The sequence below is a fragment of the Apteryx mantelli genome, chromosome 3, assembly GCF_036417845.1.
Source record: "Apteryx mantelli isolate bAptMan1 chromosome 3, bAptMan1.hap1, whole genome shotgun sequence".
NCBI lineage: Eukaryota > Metazoa > Chordata > Aves > Apterygiformes > Apterygidae > Apteryx > Apteryx mantelli.
Window position 1 is genome coordinate 111,286,059 of NC_089980.1, and position 17,583 is coordinate 111,303,641.

The 17,583-nt window shown below is 38.7% G+C and overlaps 1 protein-coding gene across 7 annotated transcripts in view; it reads right to left on the reverse strand.

Annotated features, from left to right (window-relative positions):
• The window catches only part of ZNF451 (zinc finger protein 451), a 45,997-nt gene that overhangs the window by 16,713 nt on the left and 11,701 nt on the right, over nt 1-17,583 (reverse strand). For all 7 annotated transcript variants that reach the window (XR_010883817.1, XR_010883818.1, XR_010883819.1 and 4 more), the window contains exons 5-11: nt 16,914-17,039; nt 10,086-10,197; nt 9,155-9,305; nt 8,204-8,330; nt 6,322-6,475; nt 3,204-3,351; nt 999-2,653 (exon numbers count right to left, since the gene is read on the reverse strand). Coding sequence is in view for 4 of the 7 variants with exons in the window: in XM_067294160.1 (XP_067150261.1) it covers nt 999-2,653; nt 3,204-3,351; nt 6,322-6,475; nt 8,204-8,330; nt 9,155-9,305; nt 10,086-10,197; nt 16,914-17,039 (2,473 nt within the window). In the remaining 3 variants the exon portion in view is untranslated. The remainder of the gene's footprint in view (nt 1-998; nt 2,654-3,203; nt 3,352-6,321; nt 6,476-8,203; nt 8,331-9,154; nt 9,306-10,085; nt 10,198-16,913; nt 17,040-17,583) is intronic.

Sequence of the window (17,583 nt, forward strand, 5' to 3'; positions counted from 1 at the left end):
AGCTAAAAGTTATAAAACATGATCCTATTTAGGGATTGCACTGTTTCAGCACTGCCTTTAAACCAACTGAAGTAGCATTTAGTAATGCACAAATCAGGTAGAAGGCATAGCAGGATCTAGTGAAATGACGGCGTGGAGATGGATGGTGTTTTGTGGTAGGCACAGACAGCTGTTGCCCTGTACTGGAGCCTTTAACAGTCCCTTTACCATTCAACTGTGCACCCTCTACCACAGCAAGTGCCTGCGGCATTTAACATCTTACGCCCAAAGGCGTGTAAAATGTTTGGAAACATACTTTTTGATCTAGAACTAACATAAATGTAAACCTTTTGCTCAAAAGCTTACTTAAGATACTGTAAGTAATTAGAAAACCCTCCATTTTTGAACATGTAAGATACTTTCTCTTGAAGTTGTTCTTAAAAAGCAAAAAAGCAAAAACGTACTGAGAATAGAAATGCTCAGCTGAAATTATTTTTTGGCAAGGTGAAGGCAACTGAGAAGACAGTGTTATAACTGTACTTTCTTGTGTGTGCAAGCCTATCAGTCTCATAAATATTTATACATACAGAGGCGGCAAGTTTCTCACGAATGTGTGTGTATTATAGACTGCTTTTGCATTTGTAGTAGTTCAGTCTCTGTTTGGGATCTTTGTCCTCCTTTAATCATAAATCTTTAATCATACTTTAATCACAAATTATGCTCCCAAGTCATTTGACAATGACATGTTTCAATCCCAAGGCTCTCAATTCTCCTTGCTTTTCGGTTTTGAAAGACTTAATGCATAAGGCATGTAACATTAAAGTGCTGAGTTAAAGTTCTGGAAACTTAAATCCTGAGAATTCAAATGGCAACCTTGAGAAACAATGTATATCAAACAGATTGCATGAAGGCAAATGGTATGTTACATACTTGCACTGACATTCAAACAGAGTGTATTAAGACAGTAAGATTTTTCTAATGTAAAAAAAAATAAAAATAAAAAATAAAATTCTACAAACCTTCACTAGGCTCTTCAGAGTGTGATGAGTTTTCTTTTTTTTCTTTCTTTCCATGTATTGGCCCCTGCAGAGGAGGAGACTGTAGTCTTTCCTGAGCCTTGGATGGATATGCTGGAAACTTCAGTTTGGCAGGTTTCTTGTCCACACGAGCCCCACTGGCTGTGAATGTGAATAACGTATTTTCCGATTCTGATGCAAGATTTGATATATCCGGTTTCTGCAAGAAGCAGTGTTTCATGTGATAGTGCTGATGGGCACTCTGGAGATCATGGAAGTTTTTGTTGCATGCAGCACATCTAACAACATACATCTCTTCATTACATTTCACTGATGTGTGACTACTGAGGTGACTGTTCAAATCAGCAAAATTCTGTGCAGTTGCAGAACAGAAGCAGCAGCGAAACCATAAGCTTCCTTTTTGCAGCATTACCTTCTGACAATTCACATAATCGTTCCTCCTGTTTATTCTGGAGACATAATTTGTCCGGCAACCACAGGTTAAGTAGTCTCCTTTTTCTACTGGGAGGAAGTCATCTTCTTTTTTTATTGATACTTCCATTTGCTCAGGCACAAACGCATAGTCCATGCTATGAAGCTCCTTATAATGGATTAGGAATTCTTCCTCCGTGTCGAAGAAGAGATTACCACAGAGGCCACAGAAGTATTTAATCTGTATCTCCTGGTTATGATGCTCTTGACAGTGCCGCTGTAGTGTTCCTACTTTCCGAAAGTGATTTTTGCATAAGCCACAGCAATACCTGTGAAATGCATGGCTTTCTAAAGACATGCAATGCTGTTTAACACTGTCTTCAGAGTCAAACATTTCCTCACAAATATGGCATTGCCATTTTCCCAGAACAGGACTTCTTTCAGGGGAGAGTTCCACAGGACTAGGAATACAGTCTTTCCTTTCAGTTGAGGAACTGCACACTGTGCCAGAAGCAGAGGGCATAGGTTCATCTTCCAGAGCTTCCTGCTCATAATAGTAACTATGTCCACCATGAAATTCAGTCACATGTCCCATAATATCCTCTTCTCTGAGAAGATCTACAGAGCATGCTCTGCACCAGAAAAGAAAGTTAGTCAAGTGTGCTCCCCCATGGAATCGACTCATATGCAGGCGGATAATGCTTGAATTTTCAGCAAGCTTTCCACACACAGCACACTTGTGACAGATCCTGTTTGCTGATAAAATGTGCTTTTCTACTGACTCTTCTGTAAGAAACTTTTGAAGGCATTCACAAAACCAGGCTTTTACTTTGTGAGCGCTACCTTGACTTTGGTTTGCTACATGACCTTCATTTTTACCTTTCAAATCACTTTTCCGTTTTGAAGGAGTAGATTCACTTTCATTAGTAGATTCACTCCAAGTCAAAGGTCTCTTAAGCAGTGGTCTGGACCGATCCACAATATGACGCAAATGAGACGGATTTTTATTTTTTTCATTGATATGACAGAACGTCAAGATGGACTCTTCCATTGTAGAAATAACTTTAATTTTGTGTTGAGTGCTTTGCTTATGTTGAGTGATCTGATCCTCATCAGCAAACAGCTTATTACAGTTCTCACAGTGACCTTTTGTTTTAAATATTTCTGCAACTTGGGAGATGCTCTTCTTTGACAGTGCCATGGGGCCAGAATTACGACAACGTGTTCTAGATTAGATTGAAGGAAAAAAAAATTATATCATAATCTGAAACTTTTTTAAATTTTCAGAGGTACTTTGAAATATTCCCTAGTAGCTACAGCAAATAGGGCGTGGAAATACTGTCTTCTGTATACTTTAGCTGGCTTATCAACTTGTCAACAAAAATATACAACGCCTAGGTATTGCCTAAGTCTCTGCACTTTAAAAAGAATAAGGTGTTAATTTCCAAAACTACAACTGAGATGCCTGCTTATGTTGTTGACTCAGTATACTTTAGAAATTAAATGCTGACAACTTAAACGTAGTGGAAGAGAGACCAAGAAAGTTCTGTTGCTCTCTGTTACAGGAAGTAACAAAAAGGATACATAGATTAATCAGCATTTTCCAGGCGATCACGTGGAATAAGAGGGGGGTTGTTTTGGGGATAGTTTCCCCTGTAAGTCAACATTCAGATGGTTTTAGACACACTGAAATCCACCAACACCCCTATAAACACACATCTATCCATTATCTACCTATGGATGTTCATATCATAAGGACAGTTGTCTCTTACAAACCTGAAATGAGCTGTTAATTCCATATGTGAGCGTAATATCTGGTAGCAGGATATACACTTCACCTGGAAGGGGACCTCTTTGCACAGAGATATCAGAAGTTTCTTTGCATAGGATGGGAAAGGCAGAGGAAGGCCAGTCTTCGTTTCATCTGTAACAGGGAATGGTAAAAAGAGCAAACACATATTAAAGAGTCCTTTCACAGTGTTACAGCTCTCAGAGGGCATAGCTACAACTGTGCTTGCTAGTCACAGGATTCAGACATCAAGTTACCATGCGTGAGCTGAGTCACAGTTACTGTGCAATGCAAATTTTACTTAAAACTGCATTAATTTAATAATCTAGCACTAATTTGTTAACTAACAAACTGCATTAATGTATTAAACAATCTCATGTCTGAATCTGTCAGCACCTTGTTTCTTCATATTCAGTGACTGACTCACAGAATCACAGAATTGCTGAGGTTGGAAGGGACCTCTGGAGATCATCTAGTCCAACCCCTCTGCTCAAGCAGGGTCACCTAGAGCACATTGCACAGGATTGCATCCAGGTGCATTTTGAATATCTCCAGAGAAGGAGACTCCACCACCACTCTGGGCAACCTGTTCCAGTGCTCTGTCACCCTCACAGTGAAAAAGTTTTTCCTCATGTTCAGATGGACTCCACTTCCCTTGTCCTCCTTCTACAAGTTCAGGTCAGGTCTCTCTCTCATGAAGACCCTTACTGACTTACTTTCTCTCCATCTACAAAAACATAAAGTTCCCATATATTTTGACCCCTCCCCCCCTCCCCTTTCCTTAAATTTATAGGTGCATGACTGTTTTGTTGTGCTGGGTACATACTCAATGTCTAACTCTAGGTACTAGTAGAATAAAAAGTTTTCTAATGAAAAGAGAATGGGAAACGGCTTATGAATGTTATAATTGCTGCCACTATTCTGCATCTTAGGAGGTAAATTCTCTTTGAATTTTCCATTTATAGTAAGATGTAATGGCCAGTAGGAAGTAATTTGAAGATAGGTCTTTCAACTAATTTAACTGCCAGATCTTACAGACTATGTTGATGATATTAAATCATGAAGACCCACCTACCAATGCAAAGGGAAAAAAAGAGCACTTCTGTTTTTTGTTCTTTGTGTGACTAAATGCTACCCATCTTTGAAGAAGAAAACTGCCTTCTTTATGCTTTTAATCTTTTCACAGCAATAGGTCACCAGTAATCTTTCTAAAAACCTATGGCCTGATTTTCATGGAATTTGTAATAAACATATTGAGAATTAATAATCTATTTGAGAATAAAAATACATTAGATTTAAAATACATAAGAGAACTCAGAACAGGGCAGCTGATTGTCACTTCTGTGAACAGGGTAGCCCAGACTCAACATGCAGGAAGATTCCTTCAAAGTCTGTTTTTACCTCACACTTCCTGCAGGCACTCTGAGGGAAGGAAGAATTAGTACATATTGTTATGAACATCAACTATACCAATCCTTTTGGCCATGTAGGCCTATCCTGCAAGCTGCAGTATCTAAAATATGGCAACTGTTCAAATAAGAAGGCAACTCCACTTACATCTCATCTCTCTGAATCATTTACCTAACATTAAACTAAATGCTTTAATACCTGTTGCTTATGTCAAAGCTAAAAAGTCAGTACAGCTAGGATGGCTGGTAACTCAGCCTGACAGGTCACTGACAGTTTTCCAAGATCATTGACGGGTGAGTGAGGAGTTAACAGGACTGAAGTTTGTCAATTGATATGCAGAAGAACTGATAGCACAAGAGCTGACGTGCACAAAGCTGTTGAACAGAGGACTTAACAGGACTAAAGTCGTCTACCAACCGATATGCGCAAGGACTGACGTGCGCAAGGCTGCGGAATGGCAGCATTAACAAGACTGAAGAGGTCTGCCACCTGGAATCTGCACGGACCCCCGGGGAGGGAAGAAACGATACGGAGGTGTTGTGGTCTTGCCTCGCTAGCAGGGTCCTCCCAAGCAGACAAACAAACAGTCCTGCGATTGTGAAACTCGCAAAAAGTCAGCAAAAGCAGTGTTTGCCCAGAGCCCCAGCCCAATAAAGAGAGATTTGGGAGCTAGGAGAGCTTGAGCAGGGACGGGAACGTGACCTGACCATCCTCTCCGGCTGGACCGTGAGTATCCCCCCCCTCCCCTTTTCCTGGGACACTGGGTTAAGGTAACTCCTCGAGGTTGACAGTCCTCTCACTAGGAGAGTGAACAAGAAAGCTTTCAAGTAGGGATAAGCAGTCCTTCCAATTAATAACACAGTAATCGACGGTTTCAGGTTATCCTTTCTAAATTAGTAACTGATGGTTTTGTGTTATCCTTCCTAAATTAGTAATTGCGTTATTTTAATGGATGTTACTAATCCAAGAACTTGTGTGAGGAAATAAACATTTATTATTATTATATTACTGTCTCAGTCGTTGCTATCGAACTTTCATAGTGTGACAGTGCAACAATCATGATCAGACATCTGGGGAATCTAGTATGCATGGTTCAGGATGCTACCAGCTCACAGCAGAGCCAACAGTTTAGCCTTCAGTAGCAACACAGCCCGTGCAAGGCACCTGACCGGGATTCGTATTTATATGAAGAAACTTCCACAGATCTTTTCCATTAGGCACGCTAAAGACACAGGCAAAGAAAATAACCTCCAACAGACTCCAGACAGAACAGCAGGGGGCAGGAACACCACAGTCAGTCTGGTTAGATTCACAAGAAATATTTATGTGGTTTGGTCTGTGCTTCTTTCAATATGTTAAGTGCAAACCTATTTAGGACAGTAATCAGATAAGCTTCTCATCCTGCAGTGACCCTATGCGAGATATCTGACAGCACAGGGATAAGGGAAAGTCTGCTTTTCAGTACAGCAATTCTAATAAAGAAATCAGTAATATACAAAAACATGAATTTAAAAACAAAACATCTACAGAACTTAACCACATTATAAAATCAAGAGAAAAATATGAATTCACTAAAAACAAAACTTAAAAACTTTTTTTCTATTGTGTTTAAAAAACAAACAAAAAAAACAAATCACATTGTCAGGATCAATTATCAGAAAGAATGAAAAGCAGTACACTTAAGTTGCAACATACCACTCAGTTTAAAAACTTGTAGGAAGTGGTTCTTTCCAGACATATGCTGCAAGCATTCATCTCTTACAGTGAAGAGGAGGAAGCAGTTTGGGCATGCGTAACACTGAATAAGCTGAGGAGGGAGATCTTTATTATGTCCATCATTTTCATTTACCTGGAACATAAAACGGTCTGGTTAGGGAAAATATGAAGACAACAAATCAGTCCCATCTCTCCATGTCTTTCCCTTCCTCTCCCCCTCCATGGCATTATTCTTCCCTCCCAGGTTTCCAGCTACCACATCTATGTTTACCTACAGCCTGCTGTTTCGCACTTCAGCTTGTGAGAGAGGGGACTGGACAACCTGCCTCACTTAACTCAGTTACTCATCCTTGACACTTTGGCAAGTTTTCTGTTCCCTTTTACTGCACCACTGGTAGCAACTACACTTTCCCCAGAACTAAAGACTACATTTAAACTCTGCCAGTTCTTATCTAGTACCTCTAACCAGGCTCTCCCTAAAAGCTCTCTTTCTGTCACCACAACAGAAGGCTTTCCTGCTACATTGTTTTGTTTCTTCTCTAGTCTTTCTTACCTCCATCTTCTCAAAGTGCCACTCCTCAGAGTAGCTTGACAGGCCTGCGACTCTTATCAAAGTCCTGTACTTTTCAAATCCCTTCTCCCTTACTCCCTCCACCCCCTTTGCCTTCTACATCAACTGCAAATCTCTGCCTTCAGGGCAGAAATCCTTTAGCTTTGCTTCTGACACTCTGCTTCTGCTTACTCCTTTCTTCTGTCTTCCACAGAATCTTCCTGACAAGCTTTCTTCCACAACTTTGTTTAGGATTATCTCCCCATCTTGTCACACCAATATTATCCCATCCTTATGCCTGCTACAAGAGCCACTCCCTTTCACCAAACTTGTCTAGTAACTCCTGTTGATGCCCCTAGGCATACCACAGGCACACAACTGGAAGAAATGGAAAAAGAACAGGGACAAACTGTGGCATAATCCTTCAAGCTTGTCAGGTATGAACATGAATCAGCTAAAAGCAGCCTAATTTTCAGAGTATCAAAAATTTCCCTTGATTTTAATAGGCTAAGTGGGTCCACTTGTGGGTTGGTGATTAAAATACTCAACTTTGAAACTGTTATCCATTATCCATTTAAACACCAGACTGCTAAATAAAGACAAGCACCCCGCAGATAACACCTAAGGATCTTTCACTGAACTGATATTTTACAGTGGTACCTTATGAACCTAAGGGAAAGACAGGTAGAGAGTATAATAAAAAGAAAGAAGACATGAACAGAATGGAATGAGGGAACAACAACAACAAAAGCAAATACTATTAGTTTATATTCAAATGAATGCTCAAATGGTGGATTATCCTGCTCCATTCTGCAAGTTAACTAGTGAGTAGCTGTAGACACACTTGTCATTGGAGAGACTGGAGACAGGGAAGAAACAGTTGCATCTGAATCAGAGTCTTTTCTCATTCTGTTGCCTCTCTTTCCTGCCTCCTTTCTGCTTCTTCTCTTCATTGTCACTTACTTTACTTTAACTTCTTGCCTTTATCTTTACCAGTTTTGGAGATGCAAAAAGGGGAATACTTTTTGACAACATCAATACCTTTTGTCCTACCAAGAGGGACAAAAAGTTCAAGACAGAACTACAGTCCTCTCAGAATAAACTGCAGAGTACAATCTAATTATCAGATTTTATGGGAGCATTGCTAGGATACCCCAAGTGTTTGAAACACAGCAAAATAAAAAAATCGTTTGAAAGACTAAATGAATGGAGGGGAGAGGAAGATTATAAGAAAAATCTATGCATAATTTTAGGTCTTGAAAACCCTCTATTACGTTCAGTCAGGTGAGTTACTTATCCTTGTGATCTTGCCTTAGATAAAAGATGATCACTGTACTGCTGAGAGGTTGAAAATCCTTTGCAGCATATCGCACAGGCAACAGCATTATTTGGAGGTCCATGTAATGTAATTGTTGGGTCACAAGGAGAATGATCAAACCTATAGAGGAAGAAATAATTAACAAACTAGCCCCCCTCTACACAGTCAAAATGTTTTTAAAAGGGAAAAAATATGTCTTTTGAAGCTCTTGGACAAAAGCCTATCAAATACAACTGTAAAATTCACCTAACTTCACCTAACATTAGCTGTATTAGTTGAAGCATCCCACGCAGAGGTGATTCTTTTTGCAGCTTACCTATTGAATGGTCTATTTGCAGAGAATTAAAATTGTTTTTAAAAACAAGAGAACTAATGAAGCTTCAGTTTCCTATGGATGGATCTTTTTTACCTCCTCTTATTTTCTCACCTTATCTTCCTCATGATACGCTTACTAGTCAAAAGACAGGACCTGATGGAATTGACCCCAGAAATATTAAGTGCTGACTGGCAACAAACAGCTATGGACAAATGACTCAAATGACTTGCCAATAGCTATCTCTGCTCATCCTTCCCTTCATTAGGAACATCTTTTTTACCCTACCATCAAGTTTTATACAGCTTTTAGGTATTTAATTATATGTTAACGTTTTGCTCTTTTTCAAATTTGGATGAAAAACTAACATAACTGGAGCAGAGGAATCTTGTTCCTCCAAAAAACAGACATTAAAAATACTTAACCAGAGGAAGAAATTAATTCTGAATGCAAAAAAAAATTCATGAAGATCATCACACCATCTATATAAAATTCATAGCAAATTTATCTTCTCTCCAATGGAATTCTGTTACTATAGGCAGTTTAAGATAGATTTGATGCAGATGTTTTAATAATAAAAGAATATCCTTGAACTTATTTCTTGAACTGAGATCTTGCTCTATGGCCTTACCTTTTCAGGTGACCTAGGAGGAGATGCCCATTGTCAAACTTTCTGTTACAATTCATTACAGGACAAGAAATTGGACTGCTGTTGATTGGTGTCTGACTTGCCCTCTGATAAATACCCTTTCTTCCACTGTTAACAGTGCCTGGTTTGAGACCTGTATTATAAAACAAAGCACTTAAAAGCCTCTATAATTGAGATTCTGGTTAATAAGTCACACCCTGAAGCACGTAAAATTCAGGTTATACTGATTCTTAAAAGCACAATAGCAATGATATGTAATGCAATCCTACAACAAAGTAGTCTGCTCTTTCAGTTGAAGTATCTACCTTTTCAAACACTAGCATGATCAATTTTCTAACACTTTGACATCCTTCCTCCAGATTCATGCATGATACTGCTGTTTCCTATTAAAGGTATTGTATATAATTCAGTGGCAGTATTTTAAACTGAATCAACTTCCTGAAATTATACTTCTTTCCAATGGCGTATTTTCCTGAGTAACAGTTACATAGTAATATTTTTCCTTCTAGCAGCTTTGGTTGTTAAGTAGCTAACACTACCTTAGTGTCCTTTATACTTAGCATATTAAATTTACTAAGCAACAAGACATTATTAAGAATAGTTTTATATGGAAAGCAGTGTAAAGGAACTTTCGAATGTTATACTGGCAAAGTTGGTATTGGAAGATTTGGTTAGGTATTAGAGCCACATATAAGTTCAATGTCAGTATTGCTTAATGCAATTACTACATGTTCCATTCTGCAATGCAGCACTTGGAAATAATCACTATCAAGTGAATTAACAGTGATTTAGAAAATGTATCATTTAAACCTAGTTTCAAAGTACTTGAATAAATGCTCATTACTCCTCTAATGTATTTATTAATCTGTGGTTCCTTATCATGAATTTGAAACTCCATCATTCCTATTGTTACCTGGCATTTTTAACCACTGGTCCACACATAATCTTGCAGCTTCTGTGTCACTGTGTCCCCGAATAAATTCTAGTTCCTGCAGTCCATGAGCATACTGAGAATCAACCTTCTCCTGAAGGAGAAAACATATCAGGCAAAGGGGCCATTAAATTAAAAAGAGACAAGATTAAGGATGCATATGAAGTTAAACTTTCAAAACTTACATATGGATCTCTAAGGAAAAAAAACCCATCAAACTTAGAACCATTTGACTGACTTTCATATAACACAATATAGATGGAATAAAATAGCAATAAAATAATAAAAACAGAATACTAATTTTTGTGTCCTCAGTAAAAGCTATAGCTCTTGAAATACCATTGTTGAAAATAGCCAGGTGAAGAAATCCTAACATTGATTTTTTTTCCATTATCAACATTGGTATCCACAATACAGAAAAAAAAAAAAAAAGAATCTCCAGCAATATCACAGCTAAAATGCATCCCTGTAGTGAATATCTTCTGAGGCATTTCTGAATAATACAACTTGATTTGACTAGACAGGCCAGATTGGAAGTTAAAGAAATAGTCTTCTTTGCATACAAATTCTAGCCGAGAAAACTAACAAAAGACAGTTTGGGTTTTCATATGGACAGCCAAGCCCATGGGGACACCATCTTCTAGCTATATATTTTTATTTAACATCTATTCAGAAAATAAATACTTTATAGAAAAAGAGTCAAGCAATTTACTTCCGACACATCTATAGTTTCTGAAGCACATACATAACCAAGAAGAATTTTAAGATTATAAAAAGAAACAAATAACAACGGAATGAAAAATAAGTAAGAAAAGGCTTTTCCTAATATTTTGCCAGCAGCCTGTCCTTGCTGTCATAAAATGATATTTGTTTATATGAAAAAACTGCACCAGAAACTGCAGACAAAAAATAGTTCCCCAAGTTTCATGAGTTACCATGACTTATTTAGCTCTTGCTTCTCAGTTGGGTCAAGGCTAACTATGGTGTGTACACCCCAAGACTCTTCCAGCTACCAAACAAAACACACTAACTTGAATTGGCTACATCCCATTTTAACCCACTGGCCTTATTTCTACAGGAGCCCACTTCCCCACCTCAATACCAACTCTCTACTGTCATGCCATTATAAGACAGTCTGACTATGGGAAAGAACAGAACCTCAATTTGTGTGCAAATTTTTGCAGTTTTGCCTAGCTGACATTTTCCTGGCTCCCTTCTATTCATACTATATATATACACTGAGATCCTACAATCCCCGAACCCTGCACCTATTAGGCTTCTTATCCTGTATGTCAAATGTCACCTGTCAAAGAACCAAAAAGCATGAAAACGGAACAAAAAAATGTGTCTTGCTTAAAAAAAAATGTATTTACTGCTACAGCAAAAATACAGTATGCTATCTGTTAGTGGCCAGGGCAGTTAAGCTATAGCCCAGTCACTGCCTGAACAATCACAGAATTATAGGTTTTTTTACATTTGTAGTTCCTGAAAAGACATCAGATCAGAAAGAGCACCTGAAAGTACACACAGAAACATTTGTAAACTTCTCAAATGCAAGCACTGCACTTAAAAATATTCATGTGTTGCAGAGGGATCTAGCGCTAGCACCTTGCAGTACCTGTAGTGAAGAAAACTTAAGGTACATTTTGCACGACAGCTAACACCTACAGGCTTCTTGTGTTCAGTTTGGCATGCATGTTGTAGAACAGTAAGTCACTTCCCAGGGCAACACATATACCACCCACAGTATACAGGCCCTCCATTCCAGTAACGTCCCTGGAGGTACCATATAGGATAACAGCAACTCAAATTATCCGACTAGCTAGACTCCTTTCTGCCTTTTGGTGACTTGTACCAGCCCAACATCTTCCAGAGTTTGATTACTAGTAATAGTAATCAAATAGCAATCGTTGTTCCTTTGTCAGCGTGGCCTGCGTTACATCTCAGGTCCTGATTTTCACACCATTAACAACAGGATAAACAAACACAGGGATACCTCATAGTACAGCAATTCATTGAAAATTTACCTATTGTACTACAGAAAGAATCATAGATAGATAGCATGTTGTAGGAAAAAGTATTTTAAGCGCTGAAAACAGTTGAGAAGTCTCCTCTGCTATAGGTCCACAGTGCTAATACAGCAGTTTCTATATTCTGTGGGCCTCATTTGCTGGCTCCAGATAAGGTGCTGAACACCTGACTTTTCTGGGAGCAAAAGCAGATAAAGCAGAAATTCTTCTAGAGAATGCTGTCGTTCAAAAAAGGAGATGACGAAAAAGTTGTTTGAGATCACAACAAACAAGGATAAGAAAATTATAGGTAGCAACAAGAAACTGGCAAATAATGAGCTGAAGCAGAATGGGGGAAAAAAAGATGAAGCGATATCCAATACTCCTCTGATGGATGTTACTGTGATGGACTACTTTCCTAATAAATCATGAGAAACTTTTTTTTTTAAAATACCCAAAACTGGATGCCACAGATGATGAAAAAACAGAGGGTGCAAAGTACCGTCTTTGAAGAAAAAAAAAACAAAAAACCAAGAGAAACTATACTATATCATAGCAATAAGAACATTAATTCCTTCTCCCCTCACCTATTTTAGGTAACATCTGAATGACAGAGTAGACAGACACTGTTTCTTTTTGGAAAAATAATCAAAAATGGCATCATGTCAGAGGAGGTCTATTGTTAAAATATATGTGAAGAAGCAACACTATGTTGCAAATTACAAGACATGACAGCTTCTTTATAAAGAGTCCTCTCAGACTTAAAGAAAGTTACAGATATGCACCTTGAGCATCCTCATGCAAAAATCAGCTGAAGTCAAAGGTGATAAGTATATTTTTCCAGATATCAGTATTCTGCCTTTTAAGCTTGTTCACTTCAAAGAAAGACTGGTTGTTCATTATTATACAACACAGCAAGTTTTGCTACCTATTTTTAAATGGTGCAAATTGGCATGAAGATAAGGATTTGCTGGTCACAACTAAGATTTTCTACTGTCACTTCCAATCCCATATTTCAAGTATTCTTCAGATAATAATAAAGATTCCCCAGTATACTGCAAAAAAACCCCTGAGAACATGCAGTGCTTTGCAGCAGCCTATGGCACCTTTAAATATGTACAATATAGATATTTCTTACACAGCAAGAATGCTTCATAGGAGTGTCGGCTTAATTCTACCAGTATAAACTAAACTGCAATTTCCTCTGGTGTGACACTTTCTCAACTGAATTAGTAAAACCTAGACCCATGGACACTCAGCTAGACCAAGCAACATATTTAAAAATAATTTAGAATACATACTCCTAGACTGGATAATTCATCCTAGTGATAGAATTTCCTATACATTTTTCTGTTAACAGCATCTCTCCATTCAGCAACCATGCTGTGCACTTTAGAGATGAGTTCAGCTCTGTTCCTGCTCAGAGGAAGAACAAACTTTGCTCTTCTAGCGCACCCATTAGAAGAACTCTTTCAATTCTGTAGACAACTACACCTGTCTAGCAACTGATTATTAGTATTAAGACCACAACTTGTCTTACCATGAACTTCAGTTAAAGTCACCCTGACATAAAAACCCCTCCAGTTCAATTTAAAATATTATATTAAGGGCTTGAACGGCTACAGATTACATTGCTGTACTGCATACCCTCAGCTCTTATGGCACCTTTTAAAGGCACATGCTCCTCCCAAAGCAAAACTGCTCTTCATTATTAGAAAAACTGCTGTCCTTGCTTTTAGGTTCTCACAAGGAGCTCTAGAAAAAAGCTACATATCCAATATGACCCAAGGCAACCTACCTCAAAAGATGGCTTTTTTATTTTTGGTTTGGACTGGCGTTTTCTGGTAGTAAGCACAGAATACTTCTCTTGAAGACTGGGAGCAAAGCAACAAAGCCTGGCATGGGGACCATTTCACTTAAAACATATTGGTACATTTGAAGGAATAAACCGCTACATGGCCCCAGGAATCCAAATGGACTTCCTCTCCCTAAATCATGCGCCGCTATTTGCAGAGTGATCAACTACCATACTATGTTGCAGTCTGCTGTGAACATGAAAAAGGATGCCATACCTCCTTGTAACTCCACAGCAGTGCATCTGTGAGGGACATACAGTTGCCTTCTTGAACAAGACAGATCCAGGGTTGGACACGCATACTTCCTCGTCTCCAAAAGCTAGACAAACTTAGCTCCCCAGTTAAACTCGGGTCACTAGCTTGAAAACTATTCTCATTATAATGACGCCTGACACAGTGCATTAATCGAATGACAGAACTGGGCAGCAACAGCATTTCCCCTTCTATAGTACACCTCATGATTAAGAAAAAGGCAACTTCAAAGCTATTTCTAAAATATCCTGAAAACTGAGGAGAAAGTGCTTCAGGTGAATATTTTTTTTTCCTCTGATAAAAAATTGACTATAGTTTTAACCCCTTGTTTCTGTTGTGGCAGATAAAAATATCTGCAAAATGAAAAATTGCTTGATTTTGACAATTCTAGAAAATTCTTAAGACTTCTTTCGTACGTGCATCTTGAAAGAAATATAAGTCTCAGTAAGATGTTCTGCTTTTCAATGGCTAGATTTAGCCACAGGTATACCTCAAGAGAAGGGACAACAAAGGAGAGGAAACTTCTGCTCTAGCTCATTTGGTCTGAAAAACAAATTATTTGTTTTTCAAAATGGGAAAACACAACTGTCTTTTGGAGAATCAAAGTCAGGGTGAGTCTGGCAAAATCCTTTGAAGCAGGCTACAAGATATTCTTTCGGTGGAAAACCCCATGATCTCAACCAACTCTCCCTGCCAGGGTTAAGAGGCACCGTGCTCCTAAAAGTCCCAGAGCAGTGGGAAAGTCCATAGCTCAGACTCGAGGCACAGCTCAGTCTGAGGCATCTGAAGAGCTACTCTTAGCACCTCCTCTAGCTGTGCAGAGGAAGGGGGCATGCAAGATGTTATGCAGTAGAGACAGCAGATTAATAAAGACTTAGCATCCTGGTATTCCTCTTGTCATGAGAGAAGCCAGAAAGTTTGAAGAAAAAGAACACAAAAAACCTGTAATACAAAATATGGTTACTGAAACCAAACAGCCAACCCCTTCTTTTGCCAAGACAAAAAAATCTGGCAGTTTCGTTTAACTCTGCAAATTGCATTACCTATTATTGAGGAGTGAGGAGCTGCACAGATGGAAAATATCATGTACAGAAGGGTTTTTAATACTTTACTCTCAGGTTACTTGAAAAGCTACATAGCTATCTCTGACTCCACTTTGCAGCTGGAAAGCTGTATGCGGAGACATTAACAGATTTGCCAAATTCTAAGTGGCAGAGACAGGAGAGGAACGTAGGTGTCTTGACTGCAACGCTACATTGCACTGTATCTGACAACCTTTTATGTTTTTTTCTGTCTCTGTTATTTTACAGTTGCATGCATAGTCTGTAGTAGACTACAAGAGCCTGTAACCACACTATAATTATGTGGCCTATTGTAACGGCTATTAACAGTGTTCAGCAAATTAGGTTAGAAAATCGGCATGTTTTCTGGAAAGCAATTTCATTAATTAAAAGCTTTAAAAATTAATATTTTACAAAATCAGAGTCATTCAGGTTTGACAGGATCTCAAGAGGTCTCTAGTTCAACCTCCTGCTCAAAGTAGGGTCAGCTATGAGGTCAGACCATGTTGCTCAGAACTTTATCCATTTGGGTCTAGAAAACCTCCAAGGATGGAGGCTGCACAACCCACACTGGGAGGCTGCTATTAAGTCCCCCCAGAACTGTCCTTCTCCAGGCTGCACAAGCCCAGCTCCCTCAGCCTCTCCTCACAGGGCAAGTGCTCTAGCCCTCAACCATTTTGGTGACCTTCACTGAATTTGCTGCAGGTTGTTGGTATCTTTGCTGTACTGAGGAGCCCCAAACTGGGTGTTAGTATTCCACTACATGTGGTCTAACAAGTGCCAAGGGCAAATAATCCCTTCCCTCGATCTACTGACTGTGCTCATGTTAGTATAGCCCACGATACTGTTGGCCTTACTTGCCACTAGGGCACACTGCCAGCTCTTACCAAGCCTTACGTCTACCACAAGACCCAGCAAGCTGTTCCCCAGGCAGTCAGCCCCCTGCCTGTATCAAAGCAGGGAGCAATTCTGTCCCAAGTGCAGGACTTCACATTCGTCCTTGTTGAATTTCATGAGATTCTTGTCAGCCCATTCCTTCAAGCTGCCCAAGCAGTCCTGCCCTTGAGTGTACTGACTGTACCTCCCAGTTTGTTACACAAATAACAAATCCATGCCTTTCAAATGGCTGCCATCCCATTATAAAAATATTACCTGATACAGAGACTTAACATGGCAAATAGCATTCCAAAAATCTAGTCCAGTATGCAGTCTCAGACAAAAGCAGGCAGACAATTTAAAATTTGCTGCATGGTTGTGATCGCTGTCATTTTTTTGTTTGATTCTTTAAGCACCAGAATCATTCTTCCTAAGGTCCCTCTGCTATGTACGCAAACAAGTGAATCAACTTTTGCTGTTGGTTTGCATGAGGTTAGCATTTGTTCTTTAGGAAATGTAATGAGACTAGTGCAAATTCATTAATTAAAGGCCACTGAATAGGCACAGTCTTTATTATATTTCAACCAATGCTCTAGAAGTAAAAATCTCTAATTGCTAGTTCCACGTCTGGCTCACTTATGTGAATTAAAAATACAAAACCCACATTTTTAATTTACTTAATAGTAAAAACAAACACACATGTGACTACAAAGGCTGGTACTATGCACTTCTACTGAAACAAAATAGCTCCTGTACCTTAAAAGCTTTGTTTTTCTCTTCTTTTTGCTGTTTCTCTACTTCAACATGGCGTGCCAGACGATCCAAGGTTGATGCAACCCTTTCCTTCTGATAGTCAATGTGATCTTTATGTTTAATGTTTCTCTATAATTGAAAAATTAAACTCTTATTTGGTAATTGTTAGGCAACTAACAGGTACTAATACAGTCAAAAGTGATGCCCAAGCATCAGAACATAATTCAGTCCATATACTCCAGTCTTATGTTCCATGAGCTACCTTGCTAATTTTCAGTTTCAATTCAGTAACACCTGTAACTTACATTTAAAAAAAAAAACAAAAAAAACACCTCACACATTCAAGGCAATTAAAGATCAACAATGTTAGCCTCGCCAAAATACTAGAAGAGATAGCAACGATTGTGTTGGGTTTCCAAGAAGCCTCCAACAGATTAAAAAAAAAAAAAAAAAGAACCTTAGAAGAATTTGTTTTTTACCTACTTATAAGTAGGTAAAAAATTCCAAAAGATTTCAAAGCCAACCTACAGCCCATCTGAAAAACTGAGAACTGATAATTCCCACTCCAACTCAGTTCTTTAGAGATCCTCTAAGAAATGTTGCCCAGTATTTGCAGAGGCAGGTCATTAGCTTATTCTAGCATGAGGCATGGGACGGACACTGTAGCTTGCTC